The sequence below is a fragment of the Parasteatoda tepidariorum genome, chromosome 8, assembly GCF_982258835.1.
Source record: "Parasteatoda tepidariorum strain Cologne lab strain chromosome 8, Ptep-v5.0, whole genome shotgun sequence".
Taxonomy (NCBI): Eukaryota; Metazoa; Arthropoda; class Arachnida; order Araneae; family Theridiidae; genus Parasteatoda; species Parasteatoda tepidariorum.
The window spans coordinates 112,192,477-112,214,409 of record NC_141762.1 but is presented as its reverse complement, the minus strand read 5'-3'; the positions used below and the strand labels follow the sequence as shown (position 1 = coordinate 112,214,409).

Here is a 21,933-nt window from a genome sequence, read left to right as displayed (position 1 = left end):
ATTAATTGAATTATTAGAGATATTAAATTTATGAAAACAATATATTAAATTTATTAAAGAAAGAATAAAAGATATTAATTGAATTATTAAAGATATTAAATTTATGAAAACAATATATTAAATTTATTAAAGGAACTTTTTAATTTTATTAAAGAAAGAATGAAATATATTAATTAAATTATTAAAGATATTAAATTAATTAAAAGTTTCATTTGAAAAATGAGAAGAAACTTTATCAAATCATAATATTTTTTAAACCAAATTTGTTTTAAAAACAAATGATTTGACTTATCTTTTGTCAAAAAATGTAAAATTATCTTGTCCGTAGAAATGTTCTAAATAGGTACTTTAGTTTAATTTTGTTGAAAAAGGAAGTATGGGTGAGCATGTTTGTATGTTAGTAATATTATATTTAGTTTAGTTAATATTTGAATGAATTATCTAGTTATTATTTCAAACGAGTTCCTTAAAAATGAGAAATATGTTCTTTTGAAATTAACAAAAATAATGAATTTTAAGGAGAATGCTATTTTAGATTTATTGTAAATGATCAAATAATGTCTTAATGAAAGAATAGGATTAAACTTCAGCATTTGCTTGTGTGTGTGACTAATCCCCTCACTGTTTAGTGGCAGCTAGACATTCGCCATGAGTTCATACACTCTCAAAAAGTCCGGGGCAAGCAATTTGCTTGTGTAAACAGAATTTGCACTATTCTTCAATATAAACCTGATTTAGTTAACACTTTTCCCACAACGTTTTGAAATTCTTTGCCAAAGTTAAATTAAGATTTTTTTTTTTTTTGAAAGAAAAGAAATTTGTAGAATTAGGAAAAAAAATATAATGGTGAAAGGAAAAACAAAGAAGTGAGTGATTTTACTTGTTGATGAGTGTGAGAAAGATAAATAAGGTTCGCTGCTATTTGTTTTTGTTTGCTGTAAAAAATAACTTAATAAAATAGAGAAAAATATTGTTTATTTTTCTAGAAAAATAAATTATTGATTTAATATACTAGCGATTGTCATGAAAAGTTGCCTTTTGCAGTCAGCAATAAATTTCTAAAAATTCTGGTAAACAATGCTGGACTGCATTAATGAATCAAAAAATAAGTTCAGTCTTAAAATTTCTTTTTAGAGTGGCACTCATGTGTTTGAAACTAATGTAATAAAATGAAATATAATCAAAATTTAAGGGGTCACAGTACCTTTGCAACAATTTTTTTTTTTGATATTAAGTCATAATTATTCATTTTGTTTATCTTTTACATGCTCATTTAACTTATAATCAACAATTTATCTTCAAAAGTAATTAAACTGTTTAATTTTTTTTAAATTTAAAAAAAAAGGAAAAAATTCAAAATTTTTAAATCTCTAAGGCTTTTTTATTTTAACATATTTTCAAACAAATTTTTTTTTCCTTGTGCTTACAACATTCATCTTAACAATTTTGTGCATTTATTTGTCGATATATCAATTAGAATATTTTTTCTAGATTATTTTGTAAAAAAGTAGAAAAAAAGGGTAAAAATTCTTGTTAGGTATATATGACATGCTGTAAAAATTGTAATACCCCATAAAATGCTTATTCCATGCACAGTTTAAATAAGTGTATTATACTTAATGTAAAAAAGTTTACTTTAAAACTTTATTGTGAATAGAAAAAATTTCTTAGGGATTTACTTAAAATTAAAATGCAGAATTATCATCTATGAGAAAAAGCACTTTAAAGTCTATCTGCTGATCAAGTTTCATTATTAGAACATTCTAGAATTATTTATAACTTTTTTTAAAATGTAGATAGAGAGATGATTTTTTTTTCATTACATTTGAAATTATTTTAAGTTTTATTATGAGCAGTAAAAAAACATTTCGATGTTTTGGTCATTTTTTGGATACTATGACCCCTTAAAAAAATCATTATTATTATATATAAAGTATAAAATATGGTTATGGTTAATAAAAAATTTTACATGTGTATGCAGTGTTCTGATATGCTCTTAAAAAGTAGAATGCATGTTTTCAATTGTGTTCATAATCAAATTGGCGAATAATTATCAACTCATTCAGATGGATTATTTCGATAAGGATAAAATCTTGGACATTAAATGACTGCTTAACATGATCAAAGGTGCCACTCTTCAGTCTTTAGGACTGAAATCATTAGACTAAGTTTCATCCATTAATATCTCTTTTCCTAATTCTCCTTCCATTGTAGACTAAATTTTATCCATTGATATCTCTTTTCCACTTGTTATTTTAAATGAAAATGTCCTCAATAAGTTAGCAATTTTTGTTAAAAATAAAATAATACATATTAATAAAAACATTACTATTTTTTTTATAATTATTGCTAAATGATCGAGTAATGATGTCACACCAAAAAGAAAGAAATGGGATTTATACTTCTATTACATGAGTATTCAAAAACATAAGTTATGCCGAAAAAGAGGCTCTATAAACGATGATTCAGTGCTTATTTGCTTACACAAAATGTCTACTAGTGTTGAATCTAAATTTGCTTCAGTTTTCATACTAACCCAATATTTTGAAATGCTGATCAAAGATTAATAAATTTTTTTTTTTAAGAAATGTTTAAAGATAAGACGCAAAAATAAAAGTGAAGAAAAAATATGTAGAGATCTGAATAGCTTCATGAAACAAATGAGTGGTTTATTATTCAGTGCTTGGTGAAAATGAAGATGTATAGAGTTAGCTGTTATTTTTATCTTGATTGCTGTAAAAAATAAATTGATAAAATGAGAAAAAAATTAAGAAAAATGATTAAATATCCGTGCCATTATCATGGAAGGTTACATTTTCGAGTCTGTGAGCTATAAATTTCTGAAAATGCTGGTAAACACCGTTAGATTCTGTTAATTGGTCAAAAAATAAGTTTCTAACTTATTTGAGCAAAAAAATAGTTTATTGCGCACATTTAAATATTAAATTATTTTATATTCACTGTGTCAGGCAAATTCAATAAAGAGCATTACGTGGTACCACGTTATTTAATTTATACTTTAGTTGTTTGATACCATGAGTCTCTTTTTTTTTTCCAATTCCAACTATTAGTTCACGCTCACCCTATATATCTTGATCAAATTTTCAAACGTTAATAATATATGTTTTTTCATCCACTCTAGTTCAAATATATTTTTTTAAAACTTTTAGTGGATCTTATTTGATGTTAATACAGTTATTTTAAAATATTAATTCACTCATTAAATTTAAACAATTAATTTTTGTTTTATATGGGAGAAAAATTTTTTAATTATTTAATAAAAAATAAACTAAAACAAAATTTTTCTTTGATGACCTAAATAGAAATTGCTTTTAATTTTTTTTTTTTTTATATATTACTTGTTTCTACTCCTGAAAAGCAAAGATGTCTTTTACTTTTATGATTAATTATTATATTTAATATTAGATAGTATTATATTAATTAATATATTAGTTGATATATTTAAACTGTACTGCATGAGAAACTTTGCATTGGAAATTCTCATTCTTGCTGTCAATTGTTTAAAATTTAAATTATCAGAAAAAAAAATGAAGTAAATCCAAAAGGTAAACTCTGAAGATTAAAAAAAGTTACAAATGTTTCCAACACATCAAAATACAAACAAATGACTGCTAGATAATTTTCGCATTGCATACTCCTAAGTAATCCAGCAGTCATTTGTTTGCAATTTAAAGCAAAAATCAACCTGAATAATCGGTGTGTAATGAACAACATCAAATGACTCGTGAACACAAATTTGTAGGTTCTGAGCCGACCGTGCGCTCCTATCTCCGAACAGTTGCCTGGGTTTGCCAGCACGAGATGTATTTCCCTTTTGGAAAAAAAAAACTCTTTCATCGTCTGGCAGGTGGGTGAATAAAATAAACACTGGATGAGAAAGAGCACCCAAGTGACACGTTCAGATCTATATTGCAGTCATTTCGACCACTATGGTCATTCTAGGTGTAACTTCATTGTATGCGCTTATTACATATAATAAATTTTTCTTTCATGCTTTTTAGGAGCTGAAAAACTTAAGAGGGAAATTGTTGAAAGTCAATTAAGCTCGCAGGGCATTTTGTGAAAGGTCTGTAGTTGTAAAATTATGAAGAAATGGCTCGTAATTTGTGAATTTAAAATAAACGTCAAGTCACATTCTTTCAACCAGGGTCCTGATTTTGTGAATGTGTGCAAATGGGGTCCTGTTATTGCAAAATAACTTTTTCAAGGAGTTTTTAAATTGTAAATAGATAAAAGATTATGCTCAACACTGTAAAATTATAATTTTAAAAAAATTAAATTCTCAAAAATAAACAGCAATTGCTGCTTCTAAATTAGAGTTGCAACATACTGATATTTGGTATTTAGCCTATACTGCTGAGCTCAGAATATTCATTTCGGACGAATAATGGAAGAATCGTCTGCCGAAGGCAAAACTTAATTCATTTACATTCATCTTTCTTTTTTTTCCCTTGGGAAGAGTTTATTTGATTAACAAAGCAATAATGAAGATAAAAAATTTGTGAAGGGTCCGATTAAAAGAAAAATCATTTTGTGAAGAGTCCATTTTTAAGTTAAAATACTTTGTGAAGGGTCTGTTTTTATGCAATGATATTTTGTGAGGGATCCGTTAACGAATCCAAATTTCTTCTGAACAGGCCCCTGGCTCGTATAATTATTTCATAACATAGCGCCCCTTTAAAGTTGATTTTTCAATCGAATATAGTATACTAGAATGGCTAGAATAGTATATAGAATAGTCGTTATGCTGGTTATTCTAATGTTAATGAATTGCTGGAAATAAATGTGTGTATATGCGTAACAAATTGAGTTGAGAAGTTGTTTATTGTATTGTAAACAAGTGCTTGATAAAAAAAAATTCTACCTCATTATTATTGTGTAATTTGTTTCTTTGATGTGTTTAGTCTGCTTCGATTAACCTGGAGACTGCTGAGAAACTGAAATTTGTGACAAAGATGTTGCCTCAGTATGTGACCATCGGATGTTTCTTGTCTGTTGCTTGTGGTGGAGTCATTATAATTGTTGTTTTACATCAAACAGTCAGGCATATCAGACAAAAAGTAAGATTTATTTTTTCTTCGAATTAAACCCATCTGATACAAGGTAAGGAAGGGGGCAGCTGCCTTCCAAATCGAATAGAAAGTTTATTTTACGTTACATTCTTTAATGAACTTTTTTAAAACAAAATAGTACAGTGTAAAATCCGTCAGTTTTAAGTTAGCTTCTTCATTTATCTATCAGCTAAATTTTCGCAAATACCATGGACAAATTGGGCCAACCAAATGCCTGTATTTATACATATTGCAAAATGCGATATGTTTACATAACTACAGGCTTCTGATTAGCTTCATTGAGCCGTCGTAAGTCCAAAAATTTAGCCCTAATGTCGGCAAGGATATGAATTTTTCGCTGCTAGGAGACAAAGTTAACAATCAGAAAACTGAATTCGGCATGATGGACATGGAATTGTCAAAAAATCAATAAAATAGACGGCGATATTTCGTCTGGCCGATGGAGGGGGAGAGACTTTATAGCTATTTTAGGTTCTAGTTAATTTTCTTGTTATCGATAATGAGATGAAGAATTTATATACCTCAAAATTAAATACCTTTAAATTCCTCCATGTTAAATATCTTCATTACGGAAGTAGTAAGGCTGTAGGGCCCCCCCAAAAAATGTTTCCCCAGGCCCGAATTGGGCTGAGGTGTAAGATTACTTAAAGAGCAGCTTATACTAAGTTAAGCAAAAAATATTTTTATTCATGGTTAAACAAAGAGTGTTTTTGATGCTAAGTTAAGCAAAAAATGTTTTTTAAACGAGGTTAAGCAAAGTATTTCTGAAGTAATTTTTATTTTTATCAAAAATTAGTTAGCAGGTGTAAGAACAGAAGTCACAAATCAAATTATGATCTTGTTCCTCTACAATGCTACAACAGATTTCACGTGCCTGTCATTTAAAATGGAGACTCCGTGGTGGCCCAGGGGGGTACAGCCTTCCAAGGAGGTGAACCAGGTTATAATCCCAGCGATGGCTGGTCGATATGAATTCCCCAACCGACTTGCACGGTGCTGACGTGAAATATCCTCAGTGATGGACGGATCACGGGTTATGAAATTCTGCATGATTTTTTTTTTAAAAACAAAATTTTAATACAATATTACGATGCGTAATTTTTGAATTTGAATAATCACTTCACAATATATATGAGTATATATGTATATTTGCTTAATCAATTCTTGGTTAAAGTGAAATTTTTTTTAGAAAAAGTATGTTTTTTTCAATGAAAAATTATTATGTGTTTGAATGATTTCTAGTAATTAAAATCATTTAATTTTCTGTAAATATACAATTTTTGCTATAAAAATTTAGTGCTAGAACACTATTGTTTATATGAAGATTATCATATTTTCCACCAACTTGACTAAATGCATATATGACAACTAAGACATTTAATAAAATTTTAGTCATATTTTTGTTATTTAGGCAACTATTTTCATAGTTTTTGGCAACTATTTTCGTGCTTTAGGCTACTAATAGCAACTATATTGATAATTTTTTTTTCTGTGGCAATCCTGGATTCTGTCATCTGTATTTAAATGAAAAGCACCTATTCATTTTACATATTAGATGAATTACTTGCAGATCTGAAGGATTTGGCGGAATCTCTTGCCATCGAAATTTTTTCCCAATAAAATTTTTTTTTTCCTTGTTCATTTTTTCACTGGTCCAGCATAGTTTTGATCGCAAAGAAACTCACGGTTCTCATAATAGACCCGTACCACAATCTGATTGTGTTAAGTATTTTCATGTAGTTTCAGAGCTGTCAATAATCACATCACTTATATTCTCTGAATAGTATGAAATAATTTAGGCTTTTTATTATTGTCTTATCTTACTAGATTTGTCATTAGAATTTTCAGCTTTCTTCAGTTGTTTGATGGTGAAAAAAATATTTTCGAAACAAAATTTTAAAAAAATTATGAATTTAAAATTTTTTTCACTACTTTAACCTTTAGCTAATGCAGTAAAATTGTAAGTGATTCATAATAGTCATTTCAAAATAATACAATTCATGTCCTCAATCTAAATCAAATCTACAATTCGTCATACAATACAATACAATTCAGTCATCTCACATTTGTTAAGTATAATAAATATAGGGACTCTATAATAATTTTATGTTTAGTTTCTGTATTTATTGTTTATTTCAAAATCATTGAACATTTTTGGATATTTTTTTATTTAAAAAAAAAAAAATACTGCACCAATAGAGGTCATTCACTCATTTACATTTGTGATATGATGTATGATTTTATATAATATGATATAATTTGTGATATTAAGCTTTTCTATACACCATTATCAATTCACTCTATTAATCTCATTAAACACTTCTATTTAGTATACATTTATATACAATTTTGATTTAAATCTAAAAAATTACACACAATAACATTTTTTGAATCAAAGTTTAAGCAATCGTCAGTAAAAAAAAAAAATATGTAATTAAATAAAGTAATTATTCATTTAAAAGAATTGTGCATAGAATGTTTTTATGGTTGCTAATAAAATCTAGAATAGAGCTCTTGGGCAGAAGCTATTTATTGTTTTTACATACAGGTCAGGGACATAATATTATCATAGCCCCAAAAATTTGTGGCAATATTAATATTATGGTGGCATAATATTAATATTGCCACTAAAGATCTCTTAATGTGCACATTAATTACCTAGCTAATCTGTAAATTAAAAGATTTTCTCCATTAAAGTATAAAAAATCAAAAATTTTCAGATAATCTGCTTAGTATTCAAAATTTTATTTCTCTCCTTTCTTTATAATAATATTCTCATTTAATTCTCATTCATTTAATTTTCATTTAAATGTAATAATGTTTTAAACAGTTTGTTTCTTTGTATTATAACTATTTAATTGATTGATGATGGATTCAATTAACTGAGTTGTTGATTATTCTTTTTAATTAATTAGATTCTTTAGGCATTAAAAAGGGATTATTTAAGCATACTGAATTGTTTTTGCTTTTGCAGCAATTATCTTATTTTTGCATTAAGAGCTGCTTATTAGGTAATATGCAGATTGCCTCAGTAATTTAAGGAAATGAAAGAAATACATATACATATTAATAAAAAAAATACATATTAATAAATATATGAAGTATTTTTAACAATAAGAAGAAATTTCATTTGTTTGTGATTGGGAGCCATGATTATGATATTTTTTTTTTTTATAGAAAAAAAGTTTTTAAAATTATTTCATTCTGATGAAATTCTGGATATTTGATCAGCAATCTAACTAAAAATAGACATTATTTAGATATTTTTTATGTAGCATTATTTTTTTGTATTACTTGAAATCATCATTGTATTTTTGGCAATGGCTCAGTGTGGGCCAAAGCCTACTATAGAAAATCTCAACCAGACGGCTTATTTTCTGACCTGGACTGCAGGCTCTTACCCCAATCACTCCAAAATTTAATTCTGCTGTGTCGAGCTATCGTTGTAGCCTTCCTCTTTTCTGGATGAAGAACTGTGGCACAAAAAAAAAAATTTCTGACCATTCTACATGCTGGGTAGCATTTTTAAAAAGTACTTAAAAGTGTTTATTTTCAATTTTTGTTTTTTAAAAGCCCTTAAAGGTGCTTTTTTCATAGGGAGTTTTTGAAAAGTGCTTCATTTTCCTTTTTCCGAAATGAGATTTTTTTTTTCATCACCGTGTTTATTTTCTCTGCGTGTTACGCAAAAACCTGCTTTTCCCATTGTTCAACGTTTTCACAATTCATTACAACCACAATCTATTTCGCTGTACCGTCGGTCCATAGGGTATGAAAACGTAAATCATTCAACATGTATGATGAAATACTTGCGAGTCTGCATGTGCGGAGCTGGGTTCAGTGAGGCTCTTGCATTCTGGTGTGCAATTCTGCTGCATTTTGCAAGATATTCTCCATTTCAGGCTTCATTTTCAACCCTCAGAAGTAGAACCGAAAAATCTCTATTATTTTATAATGATCAAGAAGAAAGCTCTTTGTCAGAAACTATTAATTTTATCATGATCATGTAAATGAAAATTATTTTGCATTTTGTTAAAGTATATAGTGCTTAAAAAGTATCTAAAAGGTGCTTATTTTTTGTCAAAAGATATGGCTGAGCACCCTGTAGACAATCTAGTTCTTGTTTTTAATTTTAATAACTAACTAACTCCCTGGCATTACAGTCCATGTTGGACCATGACCTCACTAACAATTTTTCTCCAAAGTCGCCTGTCTCTAGTTCTTTGTTTCCAGTTTCGAACTTTTAAGGTCTTTTTCCACCTCGTCAAACCATCTGTTGGCCGGCCTTCCTCTTTTCCTTTGGCCCTGGCACTGCCCCTTGAATATCTTCTTAGTGCCTTTGTTTTCCTCCGTTCTCTCAAGGTATCCTAGCCATTGAATTCTCTTTGCTTTTACATAATTCATTATATCTTTTTCTTTAAATAGTCTTGCAATTTCAAAATTGTATTGCCTTCTCCACAGACAAGGTTGGCAAGTTTCTGCCGAAGTGGTTAAAACCACTGGTAGAAACAGGTTAAAACCGACATGGCAGGAACCTTTTTCTGCCACATTTGTGGCAGAAATTCAGAAAATGACATAAAAGTACTGAGATTGACATACAATGGATAATTCATAGAAAAGACACTTGTGTTTAACAAAGTACAATTTATTTACAAAATTATCACCATTCAAAATCAAATATTACATTGTTTGCACTCTGCAGTAATCTATAACAAAAGACAAGTTTTGATGCAGTTTCTAAACCTAAACAATTTCTCAATTTGCCTATGCACGATCGAGAAATTTGAGAAGATTCTCTCAAGTCCAGCAGAACTAGCAGACATTGCCATCAAGGAACAAGCAAGATTTGTGGAACTTTCATCTATTGCATATTTTTTAAAACTGGACCACCGTGTAGTAGCTGGGGTAGTTGTCGAAACTTGACAGGAAAAATAAGTTTCAGGAAATGGGTCCGATTTGTTTTATATGAATATTTGATTTACTGCACTCTTTATAATTAATGTAAACAAAATCATATATATTTACAAACAATGAATTAAAAAGTTTGTTACAGTTACATTTTTCAGTTTACTTAAACAAAATGTCATTAAGCAATTACTTGAACTAATACAGACGTATTTTTAGTTTCTGCCGGTTTTTACCGGTTATAACCAGTTTCTGCCACTGGCATGGCAAAAACCAGTTTCTGCCAATAAAAAGCCAACCCTGTCCACAGATCACCCTCTTTGACAGGTCCGAAAATAGTTCTAAGAATTTTTCTTTCCCAGGTAATCAGCATTTTTTATTGTTTCTGGGTTGGAGTCCATGTCTCTGATCTATAGATAATGGTTGATCTGATTGTAGTTTTATAAACCTGAAGTTTTGGTTTAATTTTAATAGTTTTGTTTATGTCTGGCTCTTTAAAAATTCTATAAATTTCCGAGTTAAAAACTTTAAAAAAAAAAAAAAAGACTACCGAAAGATGCGTTTGGAAACCTTTCTTTCAAAAGATTGTTGTGTATAATTTGTAAACTTAACTTAAATTTTTTGCTCAACATTTGTTTTCATAGGGTTAAACTAATATCTTACTTGCCTCATTCAACTGTGGTTTTTAGAATGGTTCAGTTTTTATAAAATATTACTCTATAACAAAAATATCGACGCACCAAGAAGCAATCATCCGATTGCTTTGAAATTTCGTATGCATGAATGTTTTGAACAGATATGGCTGGAATGATGCCGACTGGGGACGTATAGTCTTTTGCGACGAATCCTGCTACTTACTGTGTCCTGACGGTCATTGGAGACGCAGAGGGGGGATCCTGCCTTCACTATTGCGCTCCACACCGGCCCTCAACAAGGCATCGTGGTCTGGGGTGCCATTTCCTTTGACAGCCGGACCCCTTTGGTCGTCATTAGAGGTACACTTACTGCGCAGCGGTACGTTGACAACATCCTAAGACCTGTTTTGCTACCGTTCCTTTTGCAGCTCCCTGGGCTGGTTTTTCAGCAGGACAATGCCAGAGCACATACGGCACGTGTTGCTATGAACTGTCTGCAAGCTTGCCAAACTCTTCCTTGGCCTGCCAGATCACCAGATCTCTCTCCCATCGAGCATGTCTGGGATATGATGGGAAGGCAATTGCATCTGGCACGGAATGTTGATGACCTCGTTCGACAATGGGATCAAATTTGGCAGGAAATACCGCGAGAGACCATCTGGGAGCTTTATCGGTCTATGCCACGCCGTGTGGCAGCTTGCATCCAGGCTAGAGGCGGGTCAACACCTTATTGAACTTGTTACTGTAACTCTGCAATAAATTATTCAATTGTTCTGAAATTTTAATCATTTACTATTCTGTACATTGTCTTCCTATCCACCAATTTTCGTTTCAATCGGACAACTCCTTGGTGCATCGATTTTTTTTGTTATAGAGTGTATTACTCTTTAGTTTAAAAATTAGATAAAGAATTCTGACTAAAGAAATAAAATAATCTAAGAATGGCAGACAATCTACATATTGTTCTAAACAAAACTCTAGAGTTATATTTTATTTCAGCCCAAGAAACAAATGGTGTACACAGCAGTTCGAGTCGTGCCTCAAAACTTCAAATGAAAACAACGAACTTTGGTGCCAACATTTTTATAAAACATGTAAATAAACTTTTTTTTCTTCCACTTTTTAATGTTTACTTTGTAAATTTTATGATATACACATCTAGTGATATTAATTCAGTTACAGATTTATTTCTTTTTATAAAGTTATAAAGGGCCATCTATAAAATATGTTTGCTTTATAAAAATGAAAAAAAGTTTTCTCAGACTTTGCCATACATGGGGAAAAATTAGTTTTATGTTATGCTATCAAATTTTTATGTCATTACTGCATTAGCAAACTCAAAAATTATTTAAATTTTATTATTATTAGGAAATTTTTATAGTCCTACATAAATTTTGTGTTTTGATAATGAAGGCCTCTGTATTCATATTTAATTGTTTTTTATTAATTTCTAATTTTTCATAGAGTTTGAATATAATTGAGTATTATCTTTGGAAGTTATTTATAAAAATTTTAAGTAAAGAATATGGGAGCGGCATACAGTGAAGTGTGTAAATTTTCAGGGGTCCGTCCAAGGCAAATTTACAACAGTCCTTCACTAATTCAACTTTGGGAAAAACGGTTGTTTCACAAAATTCTTTTAAAAGAGAAAATTTTAAGATTCTCCTTCCCGCCTCTTGATTTTGTTTTTGTATCCCCTCAATAAACTATAAATCCCTGGTTAATTGAGCATATGCAAATCGGTAGCACGTGATTGGTCAGATAGTGTGGTAACCTAGCCGATCGCTTACGCCATATTATAGAGATTTTTTTTAGCAGAGTTTTCTTTTAAATTAAACGACGAGGTACTACCTCTGCAAAATTTTATGAGAAGTTGAAATTCGAACATTGTTCTAAATTTATTCTAACTGACCTTTATATTTGTATGAAAAATGTTTTTCTCTGTGAAGCTTCTTTCTATATGACACCGCAGGGAAATGTTCTCATAATGAAAATAACTTTTAGTGCAAGTACTGATAAATGCTTGTTTTTGAAAATTCAAGTTGAAATTTAACAATGGACGATGATTTTTATGGATTTTTAAATTTAGCCTAAAATTTTGCAATTGAAAATTATTTTACAATAACAAAATTAGATAAATTTTTATTTTACAATAGCAGAATTAGATTCAATTTTTATTTTGCAATAACAAAATTAGATTTTAAAAAAAAAAAACTTTTTTTCTTGCAATAACAAAATTATATACAATTTTTATTTTACAATAACAAAATTAAATACAATTCTTTTTTCTTTTTTTTTATTGCAATAACGAAATTAGATACAATTTTTATTTTACAATAACAAAATGAGATGCAATTTTAAGCCCAAAATTTTAAAATAGCAATTTTTTTTTTAACATATGGGGAAAAATGTATAAAAATTTACCTGTCAAAAATGGTTTTTATTTCTAGTGACAGTTTATGAAATTATCTTCTTACTTTACTATACTTTTGTATTGATTTTTTAATACAATTTTTAATTTTGACAAATTATGGCTAAATTTTCACAAAATAGGTACCTCTCATAATGATCATTCGATCCTGAATAAATTTTGATCTAATGATTGGATCTTTCACATTCTAGTAATTCTGTGTGGACTTCAAATATACTAATTAGTTAGTGCAGACGATATATAATAAGTTATGAAATCGGACATAAAAACCTACATTCTCTGAATAAACTTAGTACTTTTTTTCCCTCCTGATTCAGATTTTTGACCCCCGAGATGTAAAGGTAGCCAAAATGTTACAAAGGAAAGGTTGCTTTTTTGACAAACATATTTTACAGTGGTACCTTACTTGATCTCATTGTCAAGTGGTTGGTTACATGAAGGAAAAAAATATATATATCTAAATTTTATTTTGTTGTGTGTACTACAGTAGACTGTGCTTGTTTTGGAAATATTTTAATAAAATCTGATATAGGACTCCTTTTGATTAAACTATTTTGTTTTTCTCAGAATATTTGTTATATCAATAAATAGTGTTACATATCACATTTCTTTCTGCAGCGCTCATTCTAGGCAGGGTAAACAGGGCGCAGCACCCTGCTGCCCTTTTAGTCATAAGAATCCACCCTGTTGCCCCTGATCTAATAGACTCCATACCCTTTCTTTCCTATACCCTTCTTTATTTTTTCCCCAAACTCTACAATGGATTTCTTAAACTTTTGTTATTTTCAACTCTTTTTATTTAGTTTGTCATTACTGTCAATCAGGGTTGGCAAGATTTTGCCGCAGGTGGAAAAAACCGTCCTGGCAAAAACAGGTTTTTGCCAAGCAAATTGGCAAAAAGTGGCAAAACCCTATATTTTCCAAGATGAGAGGACAAAAACACATTTTTGGAACAAAATTATTCCTAAAATTGAAATATATACTATAGAAATAAATAATTACAAAAAAATTAACAAAATTATTATTCCATAATTAAATCATAATTTAATAATATTTCATTTTAGTAGTTTAAAACATTATTGATTGAAAAAATTTGCGATTATTCTCTTTTTTCCAGTAAAATAAACTTATTTTAAACTAATATAACTATAATTTAAAGCATAAAATATCTATCAAGATGTGTAGTTAATTATTGTACAAATAATAATTTTTTACAATATAATAATAATAATATTATACAAATAATAATATTTATTTATTTGTAAAAAAACATTTATTTAAGGATTCTAAAATGAAAAGAGGTCAAAAACTTTCAATATTCTAAAAATTATTGCCTTTATATTAATTATTAATATGTTAAAAATAATTTTTTCATATGATGTATCAAAATTATTCTTCCTTATGATTGATTTAAATTTGTTTCAAGTATTTGGTAATAATATTTAATCAGCAATTTAGATAATTTGGTTTTTGCCGGTTTTTACCAGGTTTTTGCCACTGCCTTGGCAAAAACCCCAGCCCTGCTGTCAATACATAGATTTATATGGGAAAGGAAAAATAGCCATCACCCCCCCCCTTGTTGCACTTGTCTTTGAAAGCTTGCAGTTACTTCCACTATCATTAAATCTTAATTATTATTAATTATTAAATCATAACTACTGACACTTGAAATCATACATTTATTATTTTATTAATATATGCATGCATTTTAAATAAATTACTAGGCTAATTAGCTCATTAACTCGATATATATGTTAATTTATTAATATGATTGCTTTGCTACTTTTAGTAAAATAAAAAAAAATTCTTTTACTAATTGACAATGTTTTTTAATAGAACGTGTAAAGCTCATAGAAAGAAATTATTGCCGTTTTAGAATAATAATGCCCCTTTTTTAAACTTTTGCACCCTACCCTTTTTTCTGCCTAGAATGACCTCTGCTTTCTGTGTAAGTTGTAAAGTGTTTGAACTTTTTGTAAGCTTGAAACTATATTAACTTTTAATGCAGCATTTGTGTGTTTTTGTGTCATTATATATTTCAACATAAATGATGTGTTACAGGTTTGTGTGTTGTCTATGAATTGTACTATTAAAATTATTTTCTTTAGAATATAAAAGCTTTGTTTAAAAATTGTTGTTATATACTGTCACCAAATAAATATGTATTTATAATATTTACACACACATTTATATATATTGTTGAAAAGGTTTGAACATATTTTAACATGAATGCCCTTTTTGAAAACCTTTTTTTTTTTAAACTTGACATACTAATGTTATGTTTACTGTATGATATTTAACATTCTAATGAAGATATCACTACTCTTTCTTAGCACTTGTGAAAGTAATATAGTTGTTCAGCATTAATGAAGTTATAGGTCGGTTATTTTTTCAATGTTTCTATATTTTTACATGAAATTTCAGTAAATAATCCTTAGCATTGTTGTAAAATAAATTTTAAAAATTTTTCATAACCTATTTCTTATCAACAAGCTATTGTCTAAAAATTGCAATGCTCTACTGATATTTACATATCTATTTTGAAGCATTGATCTTAAATATTTTCTATGTACATTTCTAACTGAAGAATATATTGAAATATTTCAAAAGTTGATTCTGAGGTTTAAATTAATTTGTTGAAGTATAAAAATAAGAAATATTTTTAAGCTAAATGAAAAAAAAGGTTAATCAAATAAGGTGTCAACTTTATTTATTTCCTTCCGTCAAAAAAAAGTAATAAAAATATTTTTTTTTCTTTATTTTCTAAATTATCTTTTAATCTATGCAATGAACAAAAATAAGATATAAGTCAGAAAGATAAATTTTGTTGTCTAAGATAATGATATGATCAACTGAATTTATACAATAATAGATGATATGAAGGAAGAAATCTAAACTGGTTTTATAAAATTGATTTAATTTTAGATAAATGAGCAAATAATTCAAACTTTCTCACAAAGAAACTCTTTGTTTTAAAATGTTTTTGCTTAACTTTAAGAAAAACCAAAATTATTCGATATTTACTCAAATCTTATATTTGAATTTAGTGCTTAAAACATCGTTTTGTTACTTTTTTAGGTCAAATTTTAAAAAGAAGAAAAAAATTGAATTTGAAACCATTATCAAATTCTTATTTTTTAAATTCCATATATACCCGTGTATATATATATTTATTATAAATATATTATGTAGTTCTGCCTAGTTTTGAATCATTGCCTATTTTTAAGTAAGTCATCCTACCGTCTTATTTATTGGAACTAATTTCTTAAAGTTAGACCTAAATCAAAATTTGTCATAATTTAACTTTCATTCCTATTTTACATAAAATGAGAAATATAAAATATAAATATTTGAATCCAACTAAAATTTCATTTATATCTGAAGTTTTATAAAGTCAATAACTAAATATTAACAGTAACTTAAACTCAATAGCTAAATTTGATTTTTAAGATATATATTCAATTGCATTTTAATATAGGTTCCTGTGATTATCTTTTCAGAGAGTGAAGTGACTCTTAATTCTTTTTCCAAAATAGCGAATTTTAAGATCTATATTCAATTGCATTTTAATATAGGTTCCTGTGATTATCTTTTCTGAGAGTGACTCTTAATTCTTTTTCCAAAATAGCGAATTTTAAGATGTATATTCAATTGCATTTTAATATAGGTTCCTGTGAATATCTTTTCTGAAACTGACTCTTAATTCTTTTTCCAAAATGGCGTTGCTTGGTAAAGAGTTGTCTTGTGTGACATAGTTCCAATTTTTTATTATAGTGACAGTTTTGTCATTTATTGCTCAATAGTTTTTAATGTATTAAAAAAGACATACAAAAATTGTTGACACAAATTGTAGCTCATTATATACATTTTCCTATATTATGTAAATTGTGAAGCCTCGACTTCCATGTCCACAATCCAGGCTCAAAGAAGACTGTTTTAAGAATGCTTTTATATATTCCTCTCCTCATTTATGATCATGTGTCATATCATAAACATATACAGTCAAACCCCGCTATAGTGAACATTCAAGGGACCGAAATTTCAGTTCGCTATAACCGGGAGTTCACTATATCCGTTCCGTGAGCAATTTTAACTTGTGGTTCCGAACTCCTTCTTTTTCTTATACATTATAAAAATAAATTACCCATAAAATGAATTACAAAAATGACTGAAAAATAATCCGTAGTAGCAAAAAATTTGTTAACTTGCTTTTATTTTTTATTAATCTTCGTCTGTGAAGAAAAAAAGATTAGTAATCTTTAGCTGATGCAGGGAAAAATTTGTCCATACACCTGCCTGGGTAGGCCATTGTTTAGGGATGAAAAAGTGAGACAAAAGAAGCAAACAATATAACTCTATAGATGGTTTTGAAAATAAGTATAAGTATTTACTTTGAAGTAGACATTTCAAAATTATTTGAAAAAAAAATGTTGTTAAAAAAATCAGTCGAAGACAGAAGAAAGTTCATAATATCCAACTTCCTCACTTTTTTAGTTCACTATATCCGGGAGTTCACTATAGCGGGGTTCGACTAAAGTTATTAAACATATGATTTGCTATTAGTTTAATAAAATAACCATGTCATATTAAATAATAGTTGTAATTTAAGAAAAAAGATGTAGTTATCTCAATGAAATTTTAATTTTAATGATTATAAATTTATGCATGATTGATTTTGGCAATTTATTTAATATCTTATATGTTTTAAATATAAATATTAATAGGTCTGTATCTGTTGAATATGTATCTGTAATTTGATTTTTTTTTCACTCAAAATGGTGTTTCTGAAATCTATCTATTCTGAATCGCTTTTGACAGTTAAATGTGGTTGATTTCTTGCATAGTTTTTCTATTTGTTATTTAATTTTAAAAAGAAAAGAAAATATTTAGTTAGAAAGCGTGCGTGCCATTTTGCCAAATGTTTTAGCATTTCAAGAAAAAATGAAACATTTTCATGTAATGTAAGTAGTATTCCTGCTATTTTAAGAATTTCTCAAAATGTTTTTTAAAACATCATTCCATTTAAAAAAGAAATTAGGTCAGTGCAAAGTGAATGCTCTTGTTTTCCAATGGATTCCATTACTTCAGTAACCCATAGTGTTAGGAAGAAATAGATTTATGAAAAAATTCTTTTTTAATTTAAAATAAAATTAAAAACATGCTTTTATTAAAAATTTGAAAAACAAAGAGCAGCATATCATTCCCGATAGCAGAAACCCTCCATCACTGCAGACTCTCAGATGGATCCTTTTTAAAATATCTTTAAACTTGTTTCAAACTAAAATTATAAATCTAAGATGAGAGAACTTTGCAAAGAATAAAGAATTAAGAAAACATTTTTTTTTAGTTATTTATAAACTATACAGTATGAGAATTCATACCACTAATTGTTCATTCAAATAATTTTTTTATGTATAACATGGTGTGTAGCATTTTTAAAAGGTGCTTAAAGATGCTTATTTTCGTTTTTGTAAAGCTTTTATTGGGTTTTTGTTTTTTTTATTGGTATTTTAAAAAAGTGCTTAATTTTCCTTTTTCGAAAATAATATTTTTTTTTTCAATACCATGTCAATTTTCGTTCCGCTTTATGCAAAAAGCGTGCATTTCACATTGTTCTGTTCGACGTTTTCACAATGCATTTCGGCGTACCGGCAGTTCATAGCGTAAGAAAGCGCCAATCATTTTACATGTTTGATGAAATACCTCATGTGCGTCTACTGAGCTGGGTTCGGTGAGATTCTTGCACTCTCAATTCTGCTGCATTTTGCAAGATATTCTCAACTTCAGGCTTCCTTTGTCCATCGTCTGAAATCGAACCGAAAAATCTCTCGATCTTTTTAGGGTGGCTTATATAATCGAGGAAAGAGCTCTTTGTTAGAAACAATTTATGTTATCATGTCAATGAAAATTATTTTGCATTTTGTTTGTAGTATATAGTGCTTAAATATTTTATATAAGCACTGTATATGTATATAGTGCTTCGAAAGTACTTAAATCGTGCTTATTTTTTGTTGAAAGATTTGGCTACACACCCTGGAATAATTTTTGCGAATTTTGCTACGTGTGTGTTCAATTAAGCTGACTCCGTTGGGGTCACAGATAAATTTGGATTTATGACGATACCGATCCAGATTTACTCCATTAATTCTGCTACCGGGATTGAATGCAGCTCAGGTGACCGATTTGATTCATTATAGATTATTAATTAATATTATTATAATTATCATGATTAATATTTTCATATTATATAAGTAATATTATTATTAATTTATTACATATTTAATTATAGAATATCAATAATCAATTAGTTGAAAGTTAATATTGACACTGATACACTAGCTATATAATTATTCCATCCTAAAAAGTTGCATTAAAAACTCATTGAGCATTTGTATTGCATTGACCTCATCATTTATTTGCTCAACTCATTTCACTTCAGATTATGTCTGTGATGTTTATAATTAAAAAACCATTTATGTGCCTTTTCAAATGCAGCTTTTTCACTCAGAGTTGCCACTCCACCAGGGGAAAATACAGGGAATTTAAAAATTCTCCTAAAATAATAGGAAAAATACAGGGAATTTAAAAAATCACCTGAAATAACAAAGGAAATGTAGGGAATTTTAAGTTTTTCTTTAGAAACTGGGAAAATACAGGGGATTTTGTTTCTTATTTTCGTCTTTTAAAAAATGATAACCATTCAAAGTGCAATCTATGGGATATTTCAGCTATATTAAACTAGTTCATTTACTATAGCATTATTTGTTCAGCTGTTCCTTTTAATTTTTTTCGTCAATTATAACTTGTATAGTTAGCTCAATACAGCCCATGAAAGAGCAAAGTGTTTTATCTTTTGACATAGTGTGTATAATATTTCATATAATAGGGGGAAAAAGTTAGGAAATTTTTTTTTCCGATTTGAGTGGCAACTCTGTCACTACACAATGAAATAGTTTTAAAATTCAACTTTCAATATTTTAAAACAACGTCCTAATCATTAAAGTGTTTCATTTTATATAAAAGTAAAGAAATTCAACATAAGATGGATAAATGAGTAATGTTACTTAGAAGAATTCCAACCATTTATATGCTGTTACTTAAATAAAAGTATGAATTCATAGTTTTTTCTCAGTCATTTTTGTTAGAGCTGTTTATAAGTTAATCAATAGACGTGAAACAGTTAACAATAAGTTGGTCAACCATCACTGAGTTAAACATTAGACACCAAAATTAAGTGTTTTATTATTAATTCCTTAAAAAAAATGTAAGTTTGTAAAAAAAAAAAAATCTTTTCAAGAGAAAGTTAAATTAAATTTAACAATTATCAGTATATATATATATATAAAATTTAATAAAGAAAAAAGGAAATTTACGTAGAAAAATTAAGAATTTAAGTTTTACTGATTGCGCATAAGTTACAAGTATAAAAATAGATGGAGCAGGAAAAAAATTTTAAAAAGAGGAAACGAAATTTTTTATGTGTTACAACAGTTGTTTTAATATTAATTTCTCAAATATTATTCTGTAAAGAGAAAGAAAAAAAAGTGTTGCTTAAAAAATTGCAGCTCACAGTAAACATGATCTCATCATGTTGCTTTTTTTTTTTTTTTTTTCATTTTAATTTTAGAAGAAAAAAAATTACAGGTAGTCACCGTTGCACTAAAAATATATAATATAATGTCAATAATTTAAATAATATTACAATAAGGAACTGATTATCCGGAACGATCAGGACCATCGCTATTCCGGATAACTGATTTTTCCGGTTTTCTGAATCGCTACAAAAAGCCGTTATTTTATTGTTAAACCCAACTAAAAAAAAATAATAATAATATTTGGAAATAATCTTAAAAAGAAGAAAAAACGATGAAGTAATACACTAAAATGATCGTAAGGTAAACATCTTTAAAAAAAGAAAGAAAAATCCTAAAATCTTATGAGGAAAAAAACATTTTTTAATAAAAATGGCTGGAAAATTTATTGACTTTCGTTCCGGTTTTTTGGTTTACTGATTTCCGGATAACGGGTTCTGTACTGTAACATATAATATATAGTTAATATGAATATTTATTTATGCATTGAAAAATAGTTTTTATTTTAAATATAATCTATCTAATGATTATTTTGCCAAATAAAATTCTTGCCAAAGTTGTATTGTTTTTTCTACTCTAAAGAGAAATAGATATATATATTTTATATGTTTTTTGTGTATTTCACTTATTGAGAATATTTTATGCTCAATTTTTTGTTCTCTCTGAAATGTCATCATCTGAGCTATTTTATGTGAATACTATAAATGAAATGCTATTTTGCTACTATTTATGTACGTACAAATATTTGCATTTTTAATGAGTCATTCTTTTGAATTTGTTGAATAACAGTCATTAAATGTAAGTGAAATGTGTGTGTGTTGATCTCATTTAATTGTTTTTAGTGACACTCTTAATAGTAGCAGGGTATCTACACACCAGGAATTTCGGCATTGAACAAAATTTGTCATGATTTTAACAATTTTTTGAAGAAAAAAAAATCATGGATTTAGAATCTAATTTTTAAAATCTAATCTAATTTTTAAAATCTGAAAAATTTGAAAAATCTAATTTTTAAAATGGAACTCACCCCCCCCCCCAGTGGCGGATTAAGCGTACGCAGGGCCCTAAGCCATTCAAATTTTTGGGGCCCTTAGATTAAATTTTTTTTTCTCCTGTATTTTTTATTTATTTAAATATAAAAGTATTTATATATCTTTTCATTTAAGAGTCCCGCAGTGGACTGATCGTTAAGACATGGTTCCCAGCAGATCACCGAAGTCAAGCATCACTGGCTACGGTCAGTGTGCGGGTGGGTGACCACTTGGATCAGTCTGCGTAGA

At 28.2% G+C, this 21,933-nt stretch overlaps 1 protein-coding gene across 2 annotated transcripts in view; it reads left to right on the top strand.

The window, feature by feature from the left end:
* LOC107436415 (protein croquemort) overlaps positions 1-21,465 on the top strand; it is a 71,043-nt gene extending 49,578 nt beyond the window's left edge. The window contains exons 12-14 of one of the 2 annotated variants that reach the window (XR_015428517.1): positions 4,926-5,081; positions 11,630-16,636; positions 16,729-21,465. Coding sequence is in view for 1 of the 2 variants with exons in the window: in XM_087149346.1 (XP_087005472.1) it covers positions 4,926-5,081; positions 11,630-11,686 (213 nt within the window). In the remaining variant the exon portion in view is untranslated. Of the gene's footprint in view, positions 1-4,925; positions 5,082-11,629 lie in introns of both variants that reach the window. The other variant, XM_087149346.1, reaches the window with a different exon arrangement.
* The last annotated feature ends 468 nt before the right edge of the window (positions 21,466-21,933 follow it).